Source organism: Sipha flava, unplaced genomic scaffold (assembly GCF_003268045.1).
Source record: "Sipha flava isolate LNK unplaced genomic scaffold, YSA_version1 42_pilon_pilon, whole genome shotgun sequence".
Classification (NCBI taxonomy): Eukaryota; Metazoa; Arthropoda; class Insecta; order Hemiptera; family Aphididae; genus Sipha; species Sipha flava.
This window is the reverse complement of record NW_020273159.1, coordinates 1,819,104-1,846,699: the sequence shown is the minus strand read 5'-3', so window position 1 is coordinate 1,846,699 and position 27,596 is coordinate 1,819,104. Positions and strand designations below refer to the sequence as shown.

The 27,596-nt window shown below is 26.2% G+C and overlaps 1 protein-coding gene across 2 annotated transcripts; it reads right to left on the bottom strand.

Annotated features, from left to right (window-relative positions):
- Nucleotides 1-238: 238 nt before the first annotated feature.
- On the bottom strand, nucleotides 239-27,343 carry LOC112689149 (major facilitator superfamily domain-containing protein 12-like). 2 transcript variants are annotated; one of them, XM_025562694.1, is made up of 10 exons: nucleotides 27,195-27,343; nucleotides 4,150-4,428; nucleotides 2,397-2,607; nucleotides 2,202-2,316; nucleotides 1,385-1,609; nucleotides 1,177-1,314; nucleotides 994-1,105; nucleotides 774-924; nucleotides 587-705; nucleotides 239-458 (listed from the first exon to the last, which is right to left on the bottom strand). In XM_025562694.1, the coding sequence occupies exons 2-10, from the start codon at nucleotides 4,412-4,414 to the stop codon at nucleotides 352-354; spliced, it is 1,443 nt and encodes a 480-aa protein (XP_025418479.1). In that variant the 5' UTR covers nucleotides 4,415-4,428; nucleotides 27,195-27,343; the 3' UTR covers nucleotides 239-351. The 2 variants fall into 2 exon arrangements, with proteins under 2 accessions (XP_025418479.1, XP_025418478.1); XM_025562693.1 differs by lacking the exon at nucleotides 27,195-27,343 and adding an exon at nucleotides 16,163-16,521.
- Nucleotides 27,344-27,596: the final 253 nt, after the last annotated feature.

Below are 27,596 nucleotides of genomic sequence, written 5' to 3'. Positions count from 1 at the left end.
AATATTAAATGTTTGATTAAAATTATATAACATTAAACTATTATTAAAACTAAATAAAATTTCACTGATCAATTGTTAATATAGTAGTATATATAATTGAAACTAGACTAAAAGTAAAAATGAATACAGTTTTAACTTTATGTGTTATATTAACTAATAATTGTGCATATGAGTCCTTTTAATTATTTCCAAGTAAAACAATATTACTATACATAAATTACAATTTATAAAAATTAATAATTAAAAATACATAGTTACTTGTTTACTGTAATTCAATGATATAATTTATAAAAACTAAACAGATACCATACATTGTCAATCATTGTTGTAATGACTAGATTAATTATTTGGTCATGAACCTACTGTATTAGGTAGAGCTTCAAGTCCTTTTTCTATTTGATTTTTTTTCGATTGATCCAAAGTATTACTCGGTTGTGTTTGTGGAATATCAACAACAGCTAAGCAACAATAAAAACAATTATGTAAATACCTGTTAATCGTATGTTGACCACATTTAAATTTTGAATTATAATTATTAGTTTTGGTGAAACACCTTAACTAAAAATCAAAATTGAAAATAACTTACTTGTATTAGGGCGTCCACCATATGGCAAACTAATAGCAGCAATAAATGCCAAACATGATGGAATCGTCCAATTGTAAACCATGATATCGCGATAGTAAGTTGGGCAAGTTTCACAATGCCTATTCAATGTTATAATTAATATTAATGGGATTAGATGAAGAAAAAAGTTATTATTGATGAGACTTACAAAGACTGCACTGCCATAACTACAGCTCCATTACATACTTTATCAGTGAAGCTCATCAATCCAAATGTGAAAGCACCACGATGGGTTTTATCACCAATAAAATCTGTAGTTAATGCTTGACTTGTAACTAATATGACTGAACAAGCAATACCTGAAATGATTAAAATACAAAAATGTATTAATATTAATGTGAACTCTTATTTAACATAAAAATATTTACCTATTATTACAGTAACTGCATAAATTTGATAATTAGCAAATGTAGAACTATTGCCAAAGTAAACCCACATCGCTGAACCCAAAGACAACAATACACCGAAGGAGTATGTAATCTGTACATAATGTTAATGTTAAATTAATGATTGGTCAAAAAATGTTGTTACAAAAAAATATATTGATATACCTTTCTACCAAGTTTCATATTCATGAACTTATTGAGGAACGACATACCAAAACTGCTAAGGAACATTATCAATGGTAACAATGCTAGTTTTTCTGCAGTCAGTTTTAAATAGTCTTGCAAATACATTGGCAAAAATACCTACAGGAAAAATAATGAATGAAATATAAATAATTTTATTGCAATGATAGATTTACAGTGCTATATTTACCAAAGTCATATTGACTGTAATTCGAGAACACATATATACAACAGCCGTTTGGTAAAGAGAAAAACGTTTGAACATGGACCAAAAACTATTGGCAGCACGTTCAGCTTCAGTTTCGGTCATCAGAAGTTCTCGATTCATACGGTTATTAGCCAGGGGTTCACGTACACCAATGTGGAATATTATAGTAGTCATAGCTCCAACAATCATAATCACCAATATAACTATCTACAAAATAGATAGTAATTAATTATTGTTTGGTATTTATTTTTAAAACCACTTGTAGCAATATATATTTATGTCATGAAAACCAAAGTTGACAGATTGTGTATATATATATATATATATATAGTTAAATTAAAGTTAAGTCGGAAAATTGCTTGAAAAATATAAATACAATTTTAACCAAAATGGAATATTTTATGAACACAAACGGAATTCATAGGACTCTTGTCATAAGATTATTTTATATTGTAACAATAATTTATATCTGTGTACTTACACTTGTGCGATTTGCAACAGGACGAATTAATATAGTTAAGTACGGGTTGGAAATTACTAACTCGTAGGTAATTATAGTTAAAAATTAGTGTTTTAAGGATATAATATGTATTATATTTTGTTAAAGCTTTGTGTAAGTATTTATTGTATAGTTTATTTTTACAAATACTTAAAAAGCTGTACGATGAAGAAATTTCTTATTGATAAAAAGTAAAGGCTAGGTATATATAGTTTTTAATATGGTATAGTATGAGTTCTTCATTAGTGTAATGAATATTTATAAAAGTTAGGTAGCGGGGACGTCGAATACGATACTTACTTGGAATTCTTTTCGTTCCGAAGGACCGAACTGTGTTTTGTTCGCGTTGTTGCTCCTGAGTACGATCCACGTGACCACATACACCAGGATGTTTGAAAAAACGGTAAAGCTATATCTGTGTGCATCGTCATATTTCGTAAAAAAAATCATATAAGTATTTCGTAAAGGATGTGCAAAAAAATTAAAATGTCATACCTCACAGATAGCAAGGCCGTTCGTTCGTCCCTGATCGGTGTCAGGTCCGAGGCTAGTGCCATGTGTGAGTTTTCTATGGAAGCCCATCCGATCTGAAAGAAAACGATGAAGAAACAGTAGTAGAGGGCAGTGTTCAACTCTGAGCTCTCGACCTGTGGCAATATTGGCGGCGAGAACGCAAACGGCAGACTGATGAACACCAAAACACTGCCTGCACAACGGGAATGATGAAAAAAAAAACGTACTCGTAAGAATGTGTTGTTTGCGCACAACAGATAGGAAAGAATATTGGAAAACCACTGGTGCATACATAGGTGGAACTCTAGTTAAGCAATGAGAGTTAAGAGCAAATACGCTCGGACCTAATCACATTTTACGGAGACTTTAATTAAATTTTTTTTAGAACGCTTAACGTTTACGATGTACTCGTACGTGCACAGTGGTTAAGACAGGGGGGTTGGTTGTTTAAACCCCCCATTGTCTTTCTAAATATAATAAATGTATTATTTATATTATTGTATATTTATAATATTACAGCCCGAAGATGTTTCGAATTAATTAGCTATAAAAATAAAAATATATTTGTTGTAGATACATGGTTAATATTATAATTATGTTCATAATATTATATGGATTTATGTATAATTCTATAAACAAATAAAAAAAAATAATTTTTATATTGTGATGTTAATAACATATAATTATAATATTGTATATTCACAAGATCACAATTGAACTTTGTTCTTGAATAATTCAATTGAGCAACAAATCTAACGAAAACTAAAAAAAAACCAAGTTTAATTTACACTTACACCCTTCCTTACAAAATCCTGGCTACGCCACTGTACGTGCAAGTAAAGCGTGATATTGAATGCGTTTACACCATGTTACATTGGTACATATTTTTGCGGGCTTAAAAATATTATATTTATTAAATAGTTTTCAAAGTGTTGAAGATTAGAGGATTAACGGAAACGGTAAATGTTCAAAATTATTTTTATATAGTATTATACCCATAGTAGAAAAGTAAATATTATTATACATAAAAAGAATTACTCGTGTGAGATACGTTCACTAATTTTAATCATTCACACGTGGAAAGTTTATAATTTTCCAACAAATGCTGAAATAGAGGCGTCGCATACAAACATATCACGAATAGGACTAACTCGCTGGAAAATTAGGCGGCCGGTGTTTTTGGGTAAGTATGTGTCACTATAGTCGCAATTAGGAGGGAGATGGAGGGGCTAAGCCCCCTCAAAACATTCAAAGTCCCCCTCCAAAAACCACGGAGAACTTTATATTATTATATTGATAAATAAAAAAAAATATGTGATTACTACTGAAAATATTAAATTTATTTTTATTTTTAAGTTTTACTTGCCTTCCAATAAACACATTTTTTATAGAGGGCGAAAGGTGAAAAAAAAGTTTCTAGGAGGCTGAAGCCCCCCAAATTTTTTACTCCAATTGCGCCTATGTGTGTCACGCTAATTATCTCATTAAACCAACTCCGATAAAACGGCCGTGGGCATCATGTATTCACCATCGATGGACCAAGTATTTCGAACATAAAAATCCCTTAATAAAACGTATACTACTAGCAGGGGGTGGTTGGTGTCAGAAAATTAAAATTCACCCCACATGGAAAAATAGCGGTCTGCACGCCACTGGTTCGGAGTGCAGGATGGTTGGTCGCACGGTAAATTTGTAGGCAACACCTTAGCCCGCCCACGTCTAGCGATTTGCTTACCAAACAAGTGCCAGGTCTTTCGGCGGCCGTATCGATCGGTGCAATAGACGTTGACGTTATCGGACAGCACGCCAATAGCGGCAGTGGCGACCGCGTCCGTCAGCTGACCGACCAGAACCACGGCCCCGGCGTTGATGCTCGACAATTGCATGACGTAGTGATAGAACACCAGGGCGTATGTGAACCACATGGAGGCAACCAAATCGTTGAGTACATGCCCCACGCCGTACGACATGAACGCGAACCATTTGAGAGAGTCTGACATTTTGCCTTCATCACCTGTGAACCGGACGTACCAAACATTAGCAAACACAATGTCATGACGATAATTAATGTTGACTTCAACAAGCAGAAACCTTTTCTCAACGAAGCGCATGAAAATATGCGTCAATGGTATTTATATATATATATATATATATTATATAATATTCGTATATAATATTCTAAAATAGGTTTTAGCGAGAGAGCAAAACTTTAAACTCGTGATTGTCGGATCTACAAACCGTGTACGGTATACAATACCGTAAGTGTAACCACGTACATCCGTAGATCCGTCATATATTATCAAGGGCGGAACTAGGAAGTGTAAGACGAGAATTCATCTCCCAGGCGTAAAATTTTAGAGGGTGTAATTTTTGTAATTTATTAACAACTAATTTGATATTTTTAAATTTGTTAAATACCGATATTAGACTAAAACTCAATAAGTATGATTTTATATTAATTGTTAGAAAAAAATTCTCGAGAAAAGTATTTGATTATTGGTCTATGTAGGGCGTAATTTTATCATATTCCCTGGGTGTAAAAATTCCTAGTTCTACCTCTGTATATTATATATCTATACTGCTTCTGTGGGTGTGCTTGTATACCACACGGTACCGAGAATAGGTCACCGTGGACGCAGTAAACCATTATTGTGATTTTATATATTTATTATTATATTTGATTTTTTTTAATTTATTCGTTACATATTAAATGCACATTTGTTGACGATAAGTGGAACAAATCACGTCGTTATCGATACTGCTGTTCGGAAATTATTGTAAATATTCGTTTTTGAATTCGTCAAAAATAATACAATTCGATAGGACAATATTGACTAACGTATACTAAATATCGAAGTAAGTTTGAGAACTCGCGGACAGTCGGTAATAACACAAGAATGTGTTTTTAACCTGAAATCATATTATTCTTGTGTTATTACCGACTGTCTGCGAGTCATTAAACTTACTTCGATCTTCAGTATACGTTAGTCAACATTAATTACCAAACAATAAATAATTAACAAATTATATTAAATACTCGTAACACTCTTTTTTTGTAATTTAAAAAAATATTGAAAATTATGAAATTTGTACAATTAAAAGTTATTTTTTTAAACTAATGAATGCAATCTTTATGTGAGTTAAGGAAAACTAAGTTTGATTAGATTTATTAACACAGGAAATAAACCTATTATTAATAAATCCTTATGGGACTTCACGTTGTGCAGGAGGCTTTTGTTACTATACGACGATATCTCGATAATTGTAATCCCTGGAAACTCTCCATACATTAAATAATAGTTTACTTTAAGACTCGAAAAATGTACAAACTTTCTATTTAATTATCTTTATTTAATACAACCAGATTCTATACTAGATTTCTATATTTATATTTATACCAGAAGTATAAAAAGTATAATTTATTTTTATAAAAAAAATTAAACAAAAGTAAAACCGCATCGATTTATTATTCCATTTATGAATTAACTTTGTAAATAACATAAGTACAGATATATTAAAATAAATAATTAACCGTAAAATAATTTATATTAGGTATTTATTTTAAATATAACTCGTATTCAACATGAACCGATGGCCCTCCGTAAACTATAAGAATTTGAATATATATTATTATAAAATAGACATTAATAATTTAGAAAAATGACTATATGGATGAATATGGGTTACCGGGGAAGATCAAAGGTTAGTAATGTCGCAAACAATCGACCATAGTTGTGTTGGTATTATACATCTGCATAATTATTCTACGATGGCGATGATAAATTATAGATTTATAATTTGATAATCACTAACAACCAATATTCCTGTTATGTATTCATATGCATCTAAAAAATTGTTCCAATACAAAATGGGAAAAAAAATACAAATTGGTAATCGTATTTCGGCGAAAAGGTTATCATACTCATTATTTGAACACATAAAATAAAATGTTTAGTATAGGTATTTAAATTATTTTTATTCTGATTTAATTTTAGTTGCTGCAGATTAAGATATACGGCAAAACATCAATTTATGAAATTTCGTATAGAATTAAATCAAATAACATACATCGAAAACTAAGCATACAATTTTGTTGAAGAATTTCAATTATATTAAGAAATATTTATTATATGTCAAGTGGTATTGTATTACAAGAACGAGAGATTAGTGTAAAACTGCAAATTGCTTAATAATAAGAAAAAACCATAATTAACCAAAATATTTGAAACTATTTATAATTATAAAAACTATTAAACGATTAAGGTTTTATCGAAGAGCAATGGTCAAAGTTTATCACTGTAGACAATGAATATATACGTTCAAACAAAATGTTCTATATCTGCGATATTACATACAACACAAAAAACAGAGTGAAGCCGGCCAGTAACATGATAGCATAAATAGGTTTTAGCTATCAATTTTTTAATTTATTAATACTAATCCCAAAAAAACAAAATATTTTTAATTTTATTATAAAACTCAACAAAGACCTAATGTTGTTATCAATCGTTTTTATTAGAAAAAGACTGAAATAATTGATATTTAAATATTATGGCTGAACATCATTATCATAATTGGAAAATTAAAAGCTCATTTTTTGGTTAACCTAGAAATTACTCGTATTTAAGTTTGGATAAATAATTAAATAAATACTTTTTTTATAAAAGTTTTTCGAAAACCGATGTAAAATTGATAAATTATGATTCAAGGATTCAATTTACAATTAATGAAAAGGTATCAACTGCATGAAATATTTAAAAAGAATTGTCTAACTAATTAAAATATTCACTTAATATTTATATAATTATATAAACATACGAAGAAAATCTTTATAAAATAATAAAAATAAATATATTCTTTATTTCGACTAGAATCTCAAATTATTAACGAAGGGCAGTTCATTGTCTGAAAAATTTGCCAAAAAAAAAACAATTTGTTGTTTAAAATTGTTCTTCAACATTTAATATTTTAATATTGTATGAAGCATTATTAAAAGTTTCTTTTGGTACAAATGAATTAATTGAAAACAAAAACTTTCCTAAGAAATTTTCGAGTTCTTGAAATATAGAAAAAAAAATCTATAACCGTATTACAAAATAATATTGTAGTTAGTTAATGGCGAAAAATGTTTTATTTAATTATTTCTTTTATGATTTAGATCATTTTATTTTATAAATCAGTATAAAACGGATTACCTGGTTTATGTATATATATCATTGTACGAATATTATTGATTGTTGCGAGATGAATTCAAATAACATTATCATGATTTAACAGTTTAAATTCATGAATCGACAAAAATATTTTTTATAGTACTTAAGTTTATTGAAAAAAGTGCATACGTACACTTTTTAATAAAAAAAAAAGGTTTAACTGATAAATCATGCACTGCAGAGATAATTGTTTTAAACACTAATGTTTATTATATAGTAGATCAAAGCAGTAAAAACAATTAATATACTTCTTGAAACAGATAATAGGTGTAACTCTTACTTAAACAATAGTATTTAATTATTTCTAATCTATATAAGTACATTTAATGAAAAAATATTGAGTAATTGAGTAGCCAAAATGGTACCTAAAGATAATTATATTGATTAATCTATACATAATAATAATATTGCTTAGAATACTATGATGAATCTGTCGTAGAGTTATATTAATTGAGATCAATGTTTCAGGGCGTCATTTGAGAGGAGGGGATTGCACCCGCAAACCATGGCAAATTTTTATCTAAAACTGGCCTAGAAATGTATAGTTAATTGATACTATAGCCTTGGCCTTCCGCTTTAAATATTTAATTTTTGAAACAATAAAACATCTTAATATGCCATTTTTATTCATCTCAAATGAATAATATTATTACTAAAATGGTAAATGGTTCTCTCCACGGTGGAGATTTTATCTGTGGTAGATAATACAAGTAAATATTATAAGGTCTATGTGCAATAAATATATTTTGGATAAAAAAATTCTAAAGTGAAAATACAAGAAACGGTTTTTTTACAATTGGTCTGTAGATTGTGGATTAAAGAGTGGTGGGAAAAAAATGGCCTTTTAAATTGTTTGCACACCATTAAAAAAACTAAAATGACGCCCTTGCAATACTTTTGAAAAAATTTTAGAGAAATAAAAACAAAAAACTAGGTTAGAGAGTAAGTTCTGTATGCTTTATTAACCGATATTAATACATAAATTTAAAAACATTTAGAAAATTCTCATCAAATTTTCAGTTCTGAAAAATTCTTCTAATAAATTAATTTTTAAACCACAAAGTACATAAAATCACCTATTTTACCAAAAGAATTATAAATTATTGTGTAACAATTTTTACCAATTTGTTTTCAGTATATAATTAATATTTAGGAAAATAATACTGAGAAAATTATGAAAACAGTATGTATATATGATATAAATTAAAGTATACTACTTTAAATTTTCAATAAAATTATAAATGTTGCTTAATATTTGTGGTGTAGAGCTGCTAACTGAAAATTTAATAGTAGAAAAAACCTCAAAGTTAATAATATTATATTATATAACTAATATTCATGCTTTCTTTAGAATCTAAATTACTATACAGTCAAATAAAAGTATAATAATAATAATTTTATGAAAGTAAAATTCAATATAAACCTATTATTAGAAAATTATTATTTCATTAAAAATCATGCGAGATATATTGAGAAGATATTATATACATTATATTAAATAATATTTTTTCATATAACATTGGATATTATTGTACTCAATGAACAATGATATAATATTTTATACTGAAAAATAGTCTTTTTCATTATTAAATCTTACACATAGTTTTTAATAATTACTTTATGAATGTTATAACAAGAATAGTTATTTATTTATTTTGGAATTTGTGTATATAATAAAAACTTTACAGAATATAAGAAGCCGAAGAGATTTAAATTTAAGTTCAGAATATCAGACGCAAGTGACAGTTATACCGATGAGTATTACTGTATGCAGGTAGTATATTTCTGGTATGGTGTGAAATGTCTTCAGGGCAAATATAAAACGAAGAACGCAATTCTTCAGAGGAAAATTCTTATAACACTCAGTGAAGTATATCTGCTATGATATCCGAAGCATCAAGAAGACATCATTATACGGTTGAGTATACATTAACTGTTATATACTTTTAAAAGCTCATTTAGTTTTTTTGGTTATGAATCCAAGCATTTAATAATAGGTACTTAAAACATACAATTATCAGAGTCCTTTTTATATTATACAAATAATACACACACACACACACACACACACACACATACACATACACACATATATATATATAGATCATAGGTATTTGTAATTATTACTATTATAAATAAATAATTAGAAAATTAAATTGTTGAAATGTTTATTATGCTGACACGTGTTCACTTAGCCGGGCCTCAAACATTTTTACTTGTGATGCATTTATCTTGTGTGTTTTTAATGTGTTTAGGATCTTTGGCTACTTAAGTATACATTGGGCATGTCTATAAATTGTTTAAGACTTTTCAGTATACTATGTATGATGTTGTGCTTTTGTCTAATAGCAAAATCTAATGGTTTTCTGGAGTCTCAACTCAAATAAGCCAATATATGACTACCTATGGAAAAATACTTCTTTCTCAAGTCAATGCCGATCATAGAAAATGTTTGACCCAGGGACTTAATTATCGTGAGGGCAAATTAAACTTCGATTGAAAATTGCAGCCTTTTAAACAATATTGGCAAATTTTGTTTATTTTTCGCAGTAATTTTTTTTTCTAAAGAAAATACATCAAATATCTCACCGAGAGAAAAATAAATACTCGAAACTTAAAAAATTAAAATTCACACAATTCAACAGACAACATAATTATTACGAATTCCCTTTTTTAGGTCAAGCTAAATTTGAAATACCCAGAGAAGTTTACGATGGTACTTATACATTTATTGATGCTAGCGAAAAGAACATTCATAATAGGGTTCATATAAAATAAATCGATTTCCGTAATTTTTCTGCAATATATTTTGTATACTATACTACAGAAAATAAAAAAATAAATACGAAGTAAAACCATTACAAGAGATGAACAAAACATAAGATAACCTTAAACATGTAAACTCTGCGAAGTGATATCGAACACACTACACGACCACTTGGTCATTGAAATAATATATTTTTATTTTTATTTGATATATTTGGTATATGAATCAAAATGGTATTACCGAAAATCAAAAAATTAAGTAATGCTGATATCAGATTACTGATGTTACTTAATGACTTGATAAGGTTAAAAATATATTAGCTACACTAAAATATTAATTGATTTATCAATAAAAATTATAATTATAATAATAATAATAATAATTATATGTGAAAATATTTTCCTTAATAGTTGTTGTAAGTAATATAGCGCTGCAGTATACGAAAAAAATGGTGTAAAAATTTATATAGTTATAAAATAAATACATCTGTATAGGAATATCATATACATATATATTGTGATTATGTACTAAACAATTATAGTTATAATTAATGGTAAGTAAAATTGTGTGATTATGCCGATAACACCAATGACGTGATTTGTTAGGCTTACTTCATATACATACCGACCATGAGTATTTCCGATAACAAGATATTTTATTATACCAATCGATATTCATACGTTTTATACTAATTTCACATTACAAAAACCTATTATTGCAAAGCGATCAATTTTCATGAAAATTAGATATCTTATTTAACGTACACGATAAATATAATAATAATAATAATAATAACTGTTCGGTAGTAAGCAGATTCATAATATTCAATTCATAAATATACGTTACATTAATCCAAAAATATTATATCGTAAAATTTGTTAGTATTTTAACTCAATCACGCCACGAGTACTTATATAATTATAAGCGAACGCGTTCAATGTTTGTAATTTATTAGTACATTTATTTATACAAAACAAATATTTAATAACAAAAATTTAATACATGAACTATTTATTTAATTTTTGTAGTATGTTAACAAAACCAACCGGACTTTAAAATAGCTCCATGGAGTAAAAAAAGTTCACCCCGCTACTGATTTGCTAAATCCACTACATATCAATATTTAACAGAACGTAGTGGAAGAACATTAATTTTCTTAGTTCAAAACTACATTAAATATTTCCCATGGTAGAGTCATAGCTGCGAATCATTATCATTTTCATCCTTCTTCTCCTTCGCCTTTCTCACAAGTATTTGGGGTCGGCCACCTTTGTTCTAAATTTCCACTTGTTTCGATTTTTTACATGCCCTACGTACACACCAACAACCCTCATATAATTTTCAATCGTATCCAACCATCTCTTTTTTGGTCTTTTTTTCCTCTTATCCCTGCAACGTTCATTTTCATAACCACTCTTACTGCTTGTATTTCCTCTCGTTTCGTATACTACCAATGCTAACTTTCACATACTCATCATCGTTGTCATTTGATTAGGTTAAATTTTAAACCAAAGAATTATGTTAAAATAACGCGTTACTACGTATTGTTAAATATTGTTTTCAGCTCAAGCGTAAAAATCATTAATAATATACTGTTTTAAACACAATATTATTCTGTGTGGATAAATGTTCGAAAAATAAGTGAACGTGATTTGTGTGTATTACTAGTGTAAACTAGTTTAAACTAGTGTAAACGTCGTAAGACACCAGGGAGAACTATGTTTAATGTTATATGTGTCAGTATGCCATAATATACATCACTGGTGTTTGTTTAATTTTCCTGGAATTGTTAGAAAATTAAAATACGTTTGTATTATGAATAATATGCTCGCGTGTGTCGTGTCAGTATCGTACCAATTATACGTATGTTACCATATTATATTACGTATGTTAGCCTTAGATTAATGTCGAAGACATACACATTGTGTAAAGTAATGGATGTGGGATTGTACACATACTGTTATAGGATTATTTAATAAACTATTTAAAGACGACTCACTGCATAATGTAAGATAGATATTTGAAAAAATTAACTATGCACCCAATGTATAATATAATAAAAATGCAGCTGTGTATTGTCGTCGTGCTACATGTTGTTATGAAATAATCATAAATTATTGAATTTAATTTATTGATTTAAATTCAAATTAATATTGTAAAACTATCGAGTAAAGCAGATATCAGATGCGGCATCAACATGTGTAAATTATATCACAGTAAAGATACAATATCTCTCTTTTCGAAATTTAACATTATATCTCCGTGATAAACCACTATCAAATTAAAACAAAAGTAAACACTAATAACATGAATAATGTTTTGTTTCGTTTGATTATTAGTAAAGTTATCATCGTGGTGTAATAATTACAAAAAAAAAAAAAAATTAATATCATTTTCATGAACTTTGATGCACCTATATTTTATGACGTTCAATAATTATATCATAAACTAGTACCTGTCCAATACACTTTAATCTATAATGATTATAATAACATAGTAGTAGCGTTTAGTACGTTAAAAGCCGTTTGTAGAAGTCAAATACAGAACACGTTATCAAATAAGTTATTTAAGATAATATTTTCCTTTGCATGGATAATTGTTGTTTGTTGCGGTTCTTTTTTCAAGAACTTCAGTTGTACAAGGGCTACCATAGTAATAAGATTTAATGTGTTCATATTGTTACATAATCGTATACGGAGGGAAATGTGTAAACAATAAAATCGGGGGAGTATTGAATCTTAAGTGGCTTCACATGTACTGCAACAAATATGAGTGTAAAACCAACTGACCGATCACGATATATTTATATATATATCATTAGTTAGTGTAAACAATACGCAACAGACATAATACAGGCAAATAGGTCATTTCCTTTGTTATATATACAGCGTGTTTCGTGCAAAAAAATTTGGAAGCCCTAAGTCAGTGTAAGGCATAGTATTTATATCGTATTATAATGTATAACGCTTAAAGATAATAATAACCAATAACTTTTATGAGTATATACGATGGTAAATTAGATATTAATTAAATTAAATTAATATTAAATTTTAGTCATTAATTTAGTTAAAAAAGACGTTACGTGTCATTATGGATTATATGTGATCCCCACAGTACATTAAAGGTTTCCAAACTTTTTAGATGTTTCATATGACCACTGTGATTCATTAAAAAAATTGCGAATCCCTCAATTTATTTGTTACACATATTAAACATACATAAAAATACGGTTAATACAATGTTAATACAATTTCTTATTATGTATGATAAAACAATAATTAAACCTATAATAGACATACTAATTTTGATTCGATATGTAATTAATAATTAATAATTATGCATAATGTATTGAAAACATTTTGGCTTACAACGCAGTTTAAAGTCAATATAATAATTTATTTAACTTTTAGTCTTTAGTAAACCGTTCAGTACTATAATATTGTGCGTATATTAATACATATATTAACATCGTGATAAACGCGTTTTCTATAAAACATTTTTAAGCATTAAAACTTCTTTTCATTTTTTCTTCGCAGCGGCACGTATATTTTCACTTGTTTAAATATCTTCAATAATTAAATATGTGTGTTTAAATAATAAGTCTATATAAATTTAGATTACACAATAAATTATAAATAAATAGCTTTGAAAATATATTTAATTTATTTTAAACAATCATATTTTCAATATCACTCTTATATCACTATTATATTTTAAATTATGTTATCTTTTATTATCACTCTCACGTTTGTATGTGCCATACGTTATATTATAAAATAAGCTAAAATAAAAATAAAATAAATATACAAATTTACTTATTTACAAAATCAATCGATAACGGTAAAGAGATTCATTATAAATATAATTATTTTCTGAATAAGTGAAAATTTAACATAACGATTGATAAGTATATTAAATTATACCAACATTATCATAATCACTTTATTTATATTTAAGTATTTTTCAGTATTTATAAGTAAATATTGAAATAATTAAAACATACACTATACAAATCATTTTCTACATGAATAATATATGCATTGTATACATCTGTTGGTGAAACCAACAACAACTTATGGTGTCGTAGTAAGACCTTTGTTCTGCAGTTAACATAAGTAGACTGTAAGCATGCGACATTGAACGTTTCTGATCCGAGAAGACGATCGTTTGTACTATGAGTCTGTCTCTTTTGCATCTTAAACGATTTAAATTAAATTACGTACAAATAGATTTACATAATATCGCGTTATATTAATATTAATATAAGAAACGATTAATCATATTCATGTTTAATAAAAATTTGTCTTTATATTAATATGAATGATTACGCCATCCTTCTAAATTATATTTATTGATTTTTATAGCTAGACAATAATTCAATAATATGAAATATACACAATGAATGTCAGTGAAAAAATTTGGAAAAAAATATGAAGAAGCCTTTTTTAATAATTTTAATAATTGGTTATTGTTTTTTTAATCTGTTTATTAAATTTATAAGAAAAACATAACTACTAAAGTGCAATTTCTTATACTTTTACGCGTTGATAATTTTTTTATATAGTGGACATTGTTCCATATCATTTAGTACACTTGCAACGTTACTTTATAACTCAAAATGATGATCATATTTTTTTTAGATTATATGCTTTTGTGTGACGTAGATACACTACCTACAATATGTGTTATTATTAACACTTGTCTGTCGATTAACATATTATAAAACGAGTAAAAAGCTTATTTGCATAGAGGATCGTTTACACGTGCAATTTTTTACATATGTCCATATTTTTTTCTTAATTATGTATTTGTTTCATGGATTGATGACAGAAGTATATTATTAAAACTTGGTAAAATGATTTTCGTTAGCAATATTATATGGTTTTCGTTATAAACTGAACGTCCCACGATTGACAGCATGTAATAATAGTTTTGTCAACAATACTAATGTGATAGATGAATGATTTTTATTTAAACTTTTTTAAACAACGAGTTATATGATATAAAAAAATTAATTAAACTGTTGTATGTTGTTTTGAGCAATACTGGTGGTATTTTATCTAATATATACGAGAAACCAGAAAAACATAAAAAAAAAAGATCAGTCAACAATACATACGTTTAGGTAATAAGAGTACAACATTCATGGTACTTTATGAGCAATATAGTAGTTTTTAGTGGTATTTTAAACAATATAAAACAAGATATTAAAATAATATATATATATATATATATATAATACTATAACGTTGCTAGAAATCGTATAAAATGTTATTTTGAGAATAGAAAATCTTATAGTTATTTCAATATTGTAAAATTATGATTATTGCGGTTAACATATAAAAAGTATTATTCAAAACCATTCAATAAATTATACACACCTAAGAAATAAATTCAAATAAGCATATTATTACTTCATTAAAAAGAAAGAAAATCATTTTTTTTTAATCTGTACAAAAGATAAAACTATAATACAACAAATTCACTACATTTAATTTAATATGTGATAAAATTAATGTATATACATTAAAATTATAGCACTAATGTATTTACTACAAAGCCGAGTTATAGTTGTATTTGATAAACTATTGATCGGTCATAATCAGATTGTTAGTATAAACTAATAATATATTATAAAACATAAATAATTTTATATCGTATAACTATCATCACCATATTTTTCTAATGTTTTCGTCAATAATACAAATAAAACTCGTGGCCCATTATAATGTAAAGAAATAACGAATTCAAATTTATAATTAATGTACCTGATACTCCGTTAAGTTGCATGGCTATGCGTTTTTGGTCATCCTCTTTTTTCTGATCCGTTTGGTTATTACTTGTAGACATTTTTAATTATTTATTTAATATATATTAATTTATGGAATAAAAATAGAAAAAAAAAAATCAACTAAAAAAAATATTGTATGTACTATTAAAACGCATGCGGCCCTATATCTGCGTTTAACAATAGTATAGGTACGTCTCGCGTGCAAGACTAGAGTAACGCCGGACTAAAATAATGAACGGATACAGCGGAATTACTATTCATCAACGTGAGTTAAACGAGTAAACTCAGTACCAACGAACCAGCGATCGCAGACATTTGGCGACCACTTATCTCATATATAGGTACTGCTGTAATGAACTCCCCAGAAATGATTACGAATTATAATATCGGTGCACTTTATCAGTGTATTAAGTGCATTGGAAAAATAAATTGTCAAGTTTTCAATGTTTATTTTAACACATTAGTTTTATTATTTAGTAGTAGTATTTTTTATACACAAAATATGTCCTTGCTCTAATTTTAATTTATTTATTATTACAGATTACAATTGAATTGTTTTGATTTTAAGTATAATTAATTAAAAGCTGATATCGACAACGAATGGTTTTTCTCGTATAGCACATTTTATAATGACATATATATATATATATATACCTACAAGTTAACAAAATTAAGACTGTATACAATACATTTATCAAAGTTGAAGATCACATTTCGTTTCTTAATTAATTATTTTAATAATTTAAAATTTTTATTTCTTTTACCACACCATTGTGAGACATTTATAAAATGTAGATTTAATTTCGATACACATGCATTTTGTTTTTATTATGAAATAGCGGTACAAGGCATTTGGTCGATGGTTTAGTGATGGATGAAATATGATTGAAATATCATGTGATCAAATCATCTTTTAATCGAAAGACAAATGGTCAAATATTTTATTAGGATGGTCGAAATGTTTTGTGGTCGAATGGGTTTTTAGGTTAAAGTAAAGTTAATCATTAGATTTTCGATTACTTTATCGAATATTTTTATTTATGTAGCCCGTACGTAGGTAGATTTATCATGGTAGGTCCTACTACTATCGTAGGACTGCATAAATTAATCAAAACATTACAATCTACTCAAAATAATACTAAAGCAGAAATTGAGATGTCACTTTATGGACGTATTATTTATTGTTTCGAGTCATATGATTAATATTTATAGAATAACAACAAAATAATTAATATCGCTTAATAGAATAAACGTATCTGATTATGTCAAAAAAATGTTTGCAACTTGTTTTCGTTTTTGGTACAAAGAAAATATTTTAACAAATTTTACATCCAATTTTTAAACCTTAAATAAAAAAAAATGTAAATTTTATGAATTATTAACTACAAAAATTGATTGGATTTTTATTGTTTCTTTTAAATTGAACATCATTAATACCTTATACAATTTTTTTACAATAATTAGTAACAAAGTAATTTTGCACTATTTATAAATAACTCGAAAAAATCTTTTGAAATTTAAGCCAAATATAGCGAACGGTCATATAAGCATTCAGTAAAAATTTCAAACCTCTACGATTATTTTTTTTCTAATTATAATGAAAACAAAAAAGTGATTTTGTTCAAAACCGATGTACAGTAAATTTTGCCATTTTTTTTTTATACTTTTACTTTTTCGCAATTGTTAAGAAAAATATTGATAAATTCGTAAAATTACCATCTTATAATATCAACTAGAACTCATTTCCTACATTTTACATCCTATTTGATGAGATCAAAGCAAAACTTCTAGTTGTCACAGGCACAAAAAAGAAAACATCATGGTAAAAACAATTGAGTTCTTGTTTCACTCAGAATATAAAATTAACAAAAATAATAAAATTTCAAAGTGCAAATCAATTTATAAGAATAAAAGATATATTTTTTAATGCTTTAAAAATTAACAATCTGATATTTTGTATACTAATTCATCAATTATTTATTATGAGCTTCTTGAATTCAAGACATCATGAATTGTATAATTGTGCCTATGTATAATTATATAATCTATTTATAACGAGCTAAATTATTTTAATTTTTTTCAATTTTTAAATTATATGTTTATGCATTGTACGTATTAATTACATATGATGGTCAAGTAACATTAGTCAACTGTTTTTTCAAGTTTTAACCAAGTAGATTATTGTCTATGTTTTATTCGTTATAAAAATTATATAAATAACTCCTTAAATTATTAAAACAGTATAAATATAATATATTTTTCAATGTAGGTATATATAGATACATATAATACCAACTTTAATCGAGAACTTACAGAGATATTAATGAATATTTAAATAGTCCCATTGGAAAACTTATATATTTTATTATTTACGACAAAAATAATTAAATAATTAAAACCGTAAGCTACATGAATACATATTTCCATATATTCTTATCTATATATTTTAAATTTAAAATTTAAATAATAATTAATTATGATGAACAAACTATCAAACGTTTCTGTATAATATAAACAAACTTATATTACTATTTACAAATTAGCTTCGAGTAGTGAAAATTAATTAAAATTAAATTATATATATACATGTAAGAAACAAATTGCATTCAAGTATTTATTATTCGTATATAATAAAATAAGTACATATTATGTTTATATATACATTTTTAAGAATGTGTTCTTCATTATTGTTCAGGGGATTACTCCATACTTTTAATTACACACCAATATTTGATCCCTCTATAGTTATACCTACGTTTTTATCTATACAAGTGTATCATTTGTCATAAAATAAAAAAATATTAAAATAAGAAAAATAATATAGAATATATAGCATAAGGAACGAATATGTGAAAGGTAGTATTGATGTAGCGTCTATAGCGGACAAGATGACAGAAAATAGTCTGAGATGGTTTGGGAATGTGATGAGACGAGAGGAAACAATTGTAGTAAGAATTTTTATGAAAATTAATGTTGAAAGAAAAAGTTCAAAAAATGATATGAAAATGATATGACGGCCGTTGGTGTGTGCGTATGGGATATAAAAAATCGTGACTAGTGGACTAGTGGAGGTTTAAGACAAGGGTGAAAGGCGAAGAACAAAGAACTGTATCCTTTATCAATACTGTTGAATTCCTTATTTTAATTCTTTGTCAATCTATTCTCTTCTCTTTTATAATTATAAATAATTTCTGTAGTATAATATAACGCTTGTAATAATAAAAATTAAAAGCATTAAGTAATAATTTACTGTACGTTTAAGCGTGTTACGACTTGTCAATTTTAAAATATCAGCGAATGGTTCTTACTTTTCGAATATGCCTTGTATAACTCAAAATCCCCTCAATAATCTCTTTTTTTAATACATTATTAAAATTTAATTGATTATATTTATCATACCTAGGTTAAGATAAACATATCAATAAGAATCAAAAGAAATATTTTAATATTTTAATTATAACTTGTTAACTTGTTATAAATTATTAACTTGCGTCCTAAACTATACTGTATTAACATAAAAAATGAATTGAGTTTTATAATTTTTCTAAACAAAACATATAGAAAATGACTCTAGTCTGTCTCAATTATATAAGATTATATAGCAAATCAATAAATATATTAGTAAACACTCTTCAATACAATAAATGCGTCATTAAAATATGGAAAACTGTAATAGAGCAAACATAAAACAATTGATAAATTACTGATTAATAACACCAATTATATCAAATAACAATTAATAGATTATCACATATCAATCAATCAATTCTGACACTAGAATAATACATTTAATTAGAACAAGTATATTATATTGGTCCTATAAAAAAAATTAAAATTTATAAAAACACTTGTAATAAATTTGAAAAGTTCGATATGTAAAAAACAAAATTATTTGTTCTATAAACTTTCATGGGTGCTATTTTGCTGTAAAATAATATAAAATTATGTTAGGTTGTTTATTATTACATAAACTACTACTACTAGGTAATAAGCTTACAACAGACTACATAAGAACTTATAATTAATGATAATACTAACATAGTTCTAAAAATAATTTTTTTTATAACATTCATTTAAATAGAATACTATAGTGTAAGACCGATATTTTCATACGAAAAGGTATAATATTGACAAGCAAGGCTGTGATTTTGATTATTTTATAATATAAAAATAAAAGGATAATTACGAAAAAATGAAGTTCTTGAAAAATTACATAATATCAATTAATAACATAATTATGAAAAAACATTCTTAACTTTCCTTAACGTATCGATAAATATTACGAAAATAAGTTTAGATAAAAAGACAAAATATAACGTAAAAATATTTAGATACTTAACCTATGTTCTCATAACTCAAAAATGTTAAAATATGAAGAAAAAAACGCAACTATTGGTATGTAAATCGCATAGTTCTGAAACGCTTTTTAAATTTACTTACATAAAACACAATAGAATAAAAAAAAATGCATAGTGTCCTAAACGAATAAAAATCTTAATCCCGATTTTATAAGCAAATAATGAGAAAATGAATTAAAAATAGAAAGGAATTTATATTTTTTACTATTTACTCGTTATTATTTATTACTTACTGAATTCCACTAAAATATCCTCCTTATAAGTAATACTTTAAGTGTAAAGTAATAATGGGATGAAAACTAAAAGTGACACAGAACAGTTTCTGATAGGAAAAAAAATTGTGGCTTAAATAAAACAATGAACTGTGAAAAAACGAATATAATTACATTAATGTTTTTGTTTGAAACAATCTTTTCTTTCTAGAGTAGTTTGACTTAATTTAATAAATAAAATATTAATGAAATTATTAATTAGTATACGAAATAGATGAAAAAAATAATGATATTTAAATTAAAAAGCAATGGAAAATCAAAAATGAAATTAACTTTGTCGTTGTAAAAAACCGCTTTGCATTTCCCACCTTACACATAAAAATGTCTTGTAGTGTTATAAATATTAATAAAAGTAGAGGTTAATATAAATTAATAAATATTATAATAATATAATTGTATTAAATTATAAAAATGAAGAATATGAACTGTTAATCATAATTGTTAGCATTTAAAAGAAACCAGGGGTTGTTAATTTCACAATATTTCTATATTATTTAATATTTGAAATTATTATAATAGTAATTAAAAAATTAAATTATGTAATTATACAAATTTCGTTAAAACCGGCATATATACAAGATTTTCTCTCAGTGCAAAGTTAAATTATGATTAATAACTTAAAATAAAAACCTATTTCTTATTTACTCTATACTAGGGTGATCTGAATTGTTACAAAGTGGTCTAATTCATTGTCTAAAAGTAATAATTGCACATTATTGACTTAAAAAATATTTTACGAGAATACCTCACATTCTAGTTGATTTATCAAAAATAAATTTAATACGTGCTAAATCATCACAAGTTTCACTAGCTTATCTTTAATCAGCCTAATCTTATTTGCTTTCCCTGATATACTCGTCCAGTATGTCAAGAAATACCGATAAAATTTTGTATATTTCTGAATAAATCTTTAATAATTGTCAATTTACGTAGTGTGATACAAAAATAGATGAAAAAGCTCACTAAATAAAACTGTGGATCATAAAACTATACCGACGAGGTTGAGTCGTTAAAAATTAATCTGAAGAATGTTCACACGCACAATATACTGACTACAGAGTGACGCAAGTAATTTCCTATGACTACCATTGCACCACACACATATATTTTCAATTTATCTAAGTTCTTAAAATTTAAAGAAATGTATTTAAATAATGATTATAACAAGATCCAGCGAATTAATGAATTTCATAATTTATCTAAAACCTAAAAGACCTAATGAATTTTTTACTGATGTGAACTAAATTATTTGACTTTAGATAGTTAATGCTTATATACCCATATATTATGACATAGTTGATGTATAAGTTAGAACATAAACAAACTATAACAAAATATAAAAACTATACTTAGTAGGTATATTGTAGAAAAAAACTCCAAGCTATTGATAGAGACTCACATAATTTTAACCCTTCCCAGATGTATTCGAAGTATACTATTTCATTAGTTTTAACATAGGTGTTACATATAATTGGTCAGAACTCGCTTTTTATTGTTCAATAAAAAATAAATTCAATTTTAGGGTCACTAATTAATTTGTTGAAGACTCTCAGGAAAACAAAAATATATTGTAATAAAATAATCTTCTTCTATTTTGCCTTTTTCTCAACTATTTGGGGTTGTCCACTTTTGTTCTATACCTTCACTCGTATCGATTTTCTACATTTACGCACACACCAACAGCACTCATATCATTCTCAATCCATCCAACTATCTCTATTTTGGTCTTCCTCTTCCTATTTTCCCTAAACCATTGATTTTCATAACCACTCTTACTGCTTTTGTCTCCACTCGCCTAATGATAAATTGTATTTTTATGTGATCACATTTTAGTAAAATTAGGTACCTACTCTAAGAGTTTATTGAAGTATTTTTTGACTAGAAACGGAATTTAGTGATGGTACTTCATATTCATTGAATTTAAAACATACAATTTCTTGAAAGTTTTGGGTAAAATTGAAAAATTTGTAAAGAATTTCATAACAATTAAAGTTTTTTACATTGGTTTCACTATGTTCTTAAAATATGTTATGTAAGTGTACAAGATATAATATTAAACAGTGACATAAAGATAAGATTTTTTTTTTAAATGGTTTTAAAATATTTCGTAGGTTCAACTAATAACATATAATATGTACAATATGCTATTGTTAATTATAATTAAGTTACCATTATAACATGACAAATATAAATGCAGGTTATTAAACAGTTATTATAATAATAGAGAAAAAGTTTACGAATACAAACTCAATAAATATTTATAATATTATGATTGAAAAAGAATAATTAATTATTACTAATAAGCCTGAGAACGTAAAAATAAGATTTCATAACATTTTGTAAATATAATATACTAAATCTTTAATAACGTTTGTGCTATTTATAGTATGTATTATTATCTTAAGTTTAAAATATTAATTTTGAATAAAATACAGTGTTAAAGTAAACAATAATGCCATTGGTGTCAACTTACAAGTTTATAAAAATATTACTCAGAAATTCTGAACACTTTATTGAAATTATTCAACCGATAAAAAGTTTAAATATTTATAAAAGTACGTCATAACTCATAAATTAAATGAAATTAATAACGGTTATTCTTCTATATGTACATATTTATATGTATAAAATACTTTTTTTTGCAACTCATTCTTTTAATTTTTTTATACAATGGTATTGATGGCTAATCATTTTCGAATAAAAAAATTTTAAAATTTAAATCTTTCAAGGAGCTAACATAAAGCTAATCTCAAAATTGTTTTTAGTAAATAAGTAAATAATTATTTTTTATTATTATGAAAATATAATCGATGATTATAAAATAAATTATATAAGTTATATTATAAGTTAAAATTAATAAACACCTCTCATTTATAATTTAAATATAATATTTTACTTAAAAGTATTTTATTTTATTTTTAAACAGCTAACCAGCCACTATAAATTGCAGTAGTAATAAAATACGTTTTAAAAAACTACATATTATTTTATTACATTTTTTTTCTCCAGCACACCAATTTAAAAGTTATTTAAAAATAAAAATCAATATACAGTATAAAGTATAATTACAGTTTTTGTATCTAAATAATAACAATTCGCTGACGAATTAAAACTATAAGTAGGGTAAATTATATTTTAAACCATCAGAAAAAAAAGACGGTAAAGACAGGGTAAACATTAATATTAATATTTATTACCTACTTATTTCTTTACTTAAAAATGCATATATAACGATTTACACATTTTTTTTATACTAGATAAAATACTATTAAATAATTTAATGAGATAATATGTACAAGATATAAACTAAAACCTGAAAGACGTATCTCAATATTGATCATATTTGTATATATTTACATTGTAATAACTCAATTTCCCTTAGTGTTAATGTATATTTAAAAATGTATAATCTAATTTTAGATTTAGTGTATAGTGTATATTAGTGTATAGTAATCATTTAGAAAATTGTACGCTACATTGACCATATTTATATTATTTTTATTGGGCTTTTGCTCGTCCAAATAAAAAAATAAATAAAAACATAAATGTATGGATATAATATTTACCTTATATTATATAATCAAAAATATTTAAATAACAAATACAAACATAATATAACGATGGAAAATGTTCAAAAAATATATAAAATTGAATTAAAAATTATTTATGTAATAAAATGTAAGTTACACTTAAGTAAAATATATATAGGTATTCACTACTCTTAAGACTATCAACTGTAATGACAGGTAAAATGTTTAATTTGGAAAATGTTTTCGAGGGAATATTTTTATTTTTTTAGGTAGTTTAAAAGTAAATATTTTTAATTCAAAAAATAATTGTATTATATAACTTTTAATATTCATAGTTTTTTCTTTCAAAATTATTAGGTAATCAATATAATTTCTTCATACAAATCAAAAATATTTATTTAAGAGTAAAAGTAAAATTATAGAAATTAATAACATTTAAAAAATAATTTCTATTATTGATAAGTAATTTTTTATTTTTTAAGAAACTAATATTAAAATACAATACAATTTGTCTCAACAATTAAAATAATATACAACAGGAAGAAGGATAAAGATATGAAAAACATATTCATAAGAGATGAGAAACGTTGCATAAAATAAGATCCCCATTACGAGTGCAATAAGAAGAATCATTCAAGGATAAATAAAAGGAGTGAGTCGGGAGGCAATTGTAGCAAAGTCAAAGACGAGAATAGGAAACTATGATTTTTCGCGTTATAGGAATATTGTGAAATCAGAGAAAAGATAAAACGGAAAGACAATCTAAACGAAAAGATGCGGCAAATGTTAAGGGTAGGTTAATCAATTTCTAATTCTGAGCATTTGATGCAAAGGCTTTAAGAGCTGGTGAAAAGTCAGAATATGGAATTTTAATAGGCAAAGGAATAAAATTGGCGCATGAGATAGCAAGAAGGTCTGTGATTTCGTTTCCTAGGATACCGGTATGACAAGGGATCCATAAAAAAATAATATTAAAAGCTATCACTGGCAAGCATGAGCAAGTTTATGTCAATTAGAAGGACGAGATAAGGAGTAGCTGATTGAAAATGAGAAGAATTTAAAGCCACGAGACAAGCTTGAGAATCGAAAAGAATAACAAAGTTATGATTAGATAGCTTAATAGAGTAAAGAGCGTCTATTATAACAAGGCATTCGGTTATGAAAGAAGTGGCAGATAAGAGAACATTATTGAAAAACTCCATGAAACGCTAGGAATATAAAAAAAATAATCAGCGAATATTGCCGAAACTGATCCGTCGGTGAAAATTAAGCAATTAGTAAATACATTTAATAAAGAAAACTCTGCAGCCATGTCGATCGAACGATCTATATCATTCAGGCTGCTAAATTAAGAAAAAAATTGATTGATGAAATATATTAATTCTTTTATCAACCACAAATCACGAAATCGATTTATCAATAGATGGAATGTTTCCCAAGGGTGACAATCTGTAAATGCATCTTTAACATTTATTCGTCAAGACTAAGGCAGAGGACTTGTAGCATTTGCATATTTGTTTTGCACAGTCACAAAAATAGCAGAGTACGAAACAAATATGTTTCATGTTTTAACAAAACTAGTTTTGAAATTTTATTTTAAATATAAATATATATTTTGAGTATATTTTGTTTTTAAGGCATATTTAATTTTTATTATTATTAACTTTTATACGCCATTTTATACTTTTTGAGACATATTTAACTTATATCAATTTTTTTCACACCATAGTTTTTGGTTTTTAATTTTCAAATTAAATTGTACCTATAAATACAATCATATAAACATCTTGTATTATCTATAATATAATGCAAAAATAAAAATATCCAAGTATTTTTATATGAATATTAACATTTCGAATACCTTTCGATAAAATTATATCTAATATATAATGTTAAATATAAATTTTGAATTACTGTGAATTTAACAGAACAATTAAAATCAACATTATAAAGTTGTCTTGTTGTTTTCATTAGATTAAATTCAAAGTTTTCAAGGTAATTAGACTTGAAAATTTAATTAAAAGATAAAAAATATCTAGAGCAGTTCTCTCATAAATATCTTTAGTACGTGATTTAAATTGTAGTCCTCAGTAATTTCTTTGTTCAGGAATCGATTTCGAATGGAATGCCAAATGTTACTTTTAGGTATATTTTTAAATATAGCAACGTAAAAGTTTAATCTAGTGTATCCCCTCTACGTCTGTTATCACCTTAACAGTATCTTGCCTGTGAGAAGCAAAACGTTAAAGGGCAACCATACGAACTTTGTAATTTATGTGCGCGTTATTTTTTTATACTCAATAATACAGTACATACAAGTAATAATATTATTACAATTAAACACATTACCATAATATTACAGTAATAACAAAAATAAAATAAAAATAAATGTCGGTAATATTTGTTTTTTTCGAATTATAATTTACCGAAAAAAAAAAATAATGTCAAAGACGTAAACGAAAAGTTTCTTAAACAGTAGAGACAAATCGCTTTGTATCGAGAAAAACAGCTGAATCCAAGGCTGATTTTGTAATCAACATGCATAGTGAGCCTTTAACATATGTTCAAGTAAATGTGCAATTTTAAAATTAAATTTTTCATCAACAAGGATAATCATAGTAACAGTAAAACCCATAAGTTTTCCATAAACCAGAGCAGCTATAACTATGATGGCACCCCCTTCGTGTTTTTAAACCTTTATGTATTTTATTTCACTTGACCGAAACAATACTCATCACATACTGACGAACCCCCTGATGGACATTATTAGTACGATGATTAGTTACATAATTACAAACTATTATGGGTGTTAGTCATTTTAAATGATAAGACCGTCGAAAAGAATTTACCTGTTCGTGTGTAATCGCAAAGGAAATGTGTGTGACCGAAAATTCAATAATATATATTTCGACGGGGAAAAGTGTATGTGCGTAACGACAAGTTTAAAAATCGTTGTTTACCAACGAACGGAAAAGACGAACCAACAACATTGCCATGACACTTGTATTGTTATTAAGTGATAAGGAACCCGAAGATAACGGTGGTCAGGGGTTTTCATAATAATGGATGGCGATGATAATATTTGCTAACGATAGTTTAATATTTTTGTCGCTCCTCTCGTTCCCAACACACCCAACACAATCTCCTCTGAGACCTTAAGTCTCGTGAAGAATTAAACGGTATCCTGTAACGGATACATGGCGGGGCACGGTTCGTAGACGATCAACGGTGATATAGTATTCAATAACAAC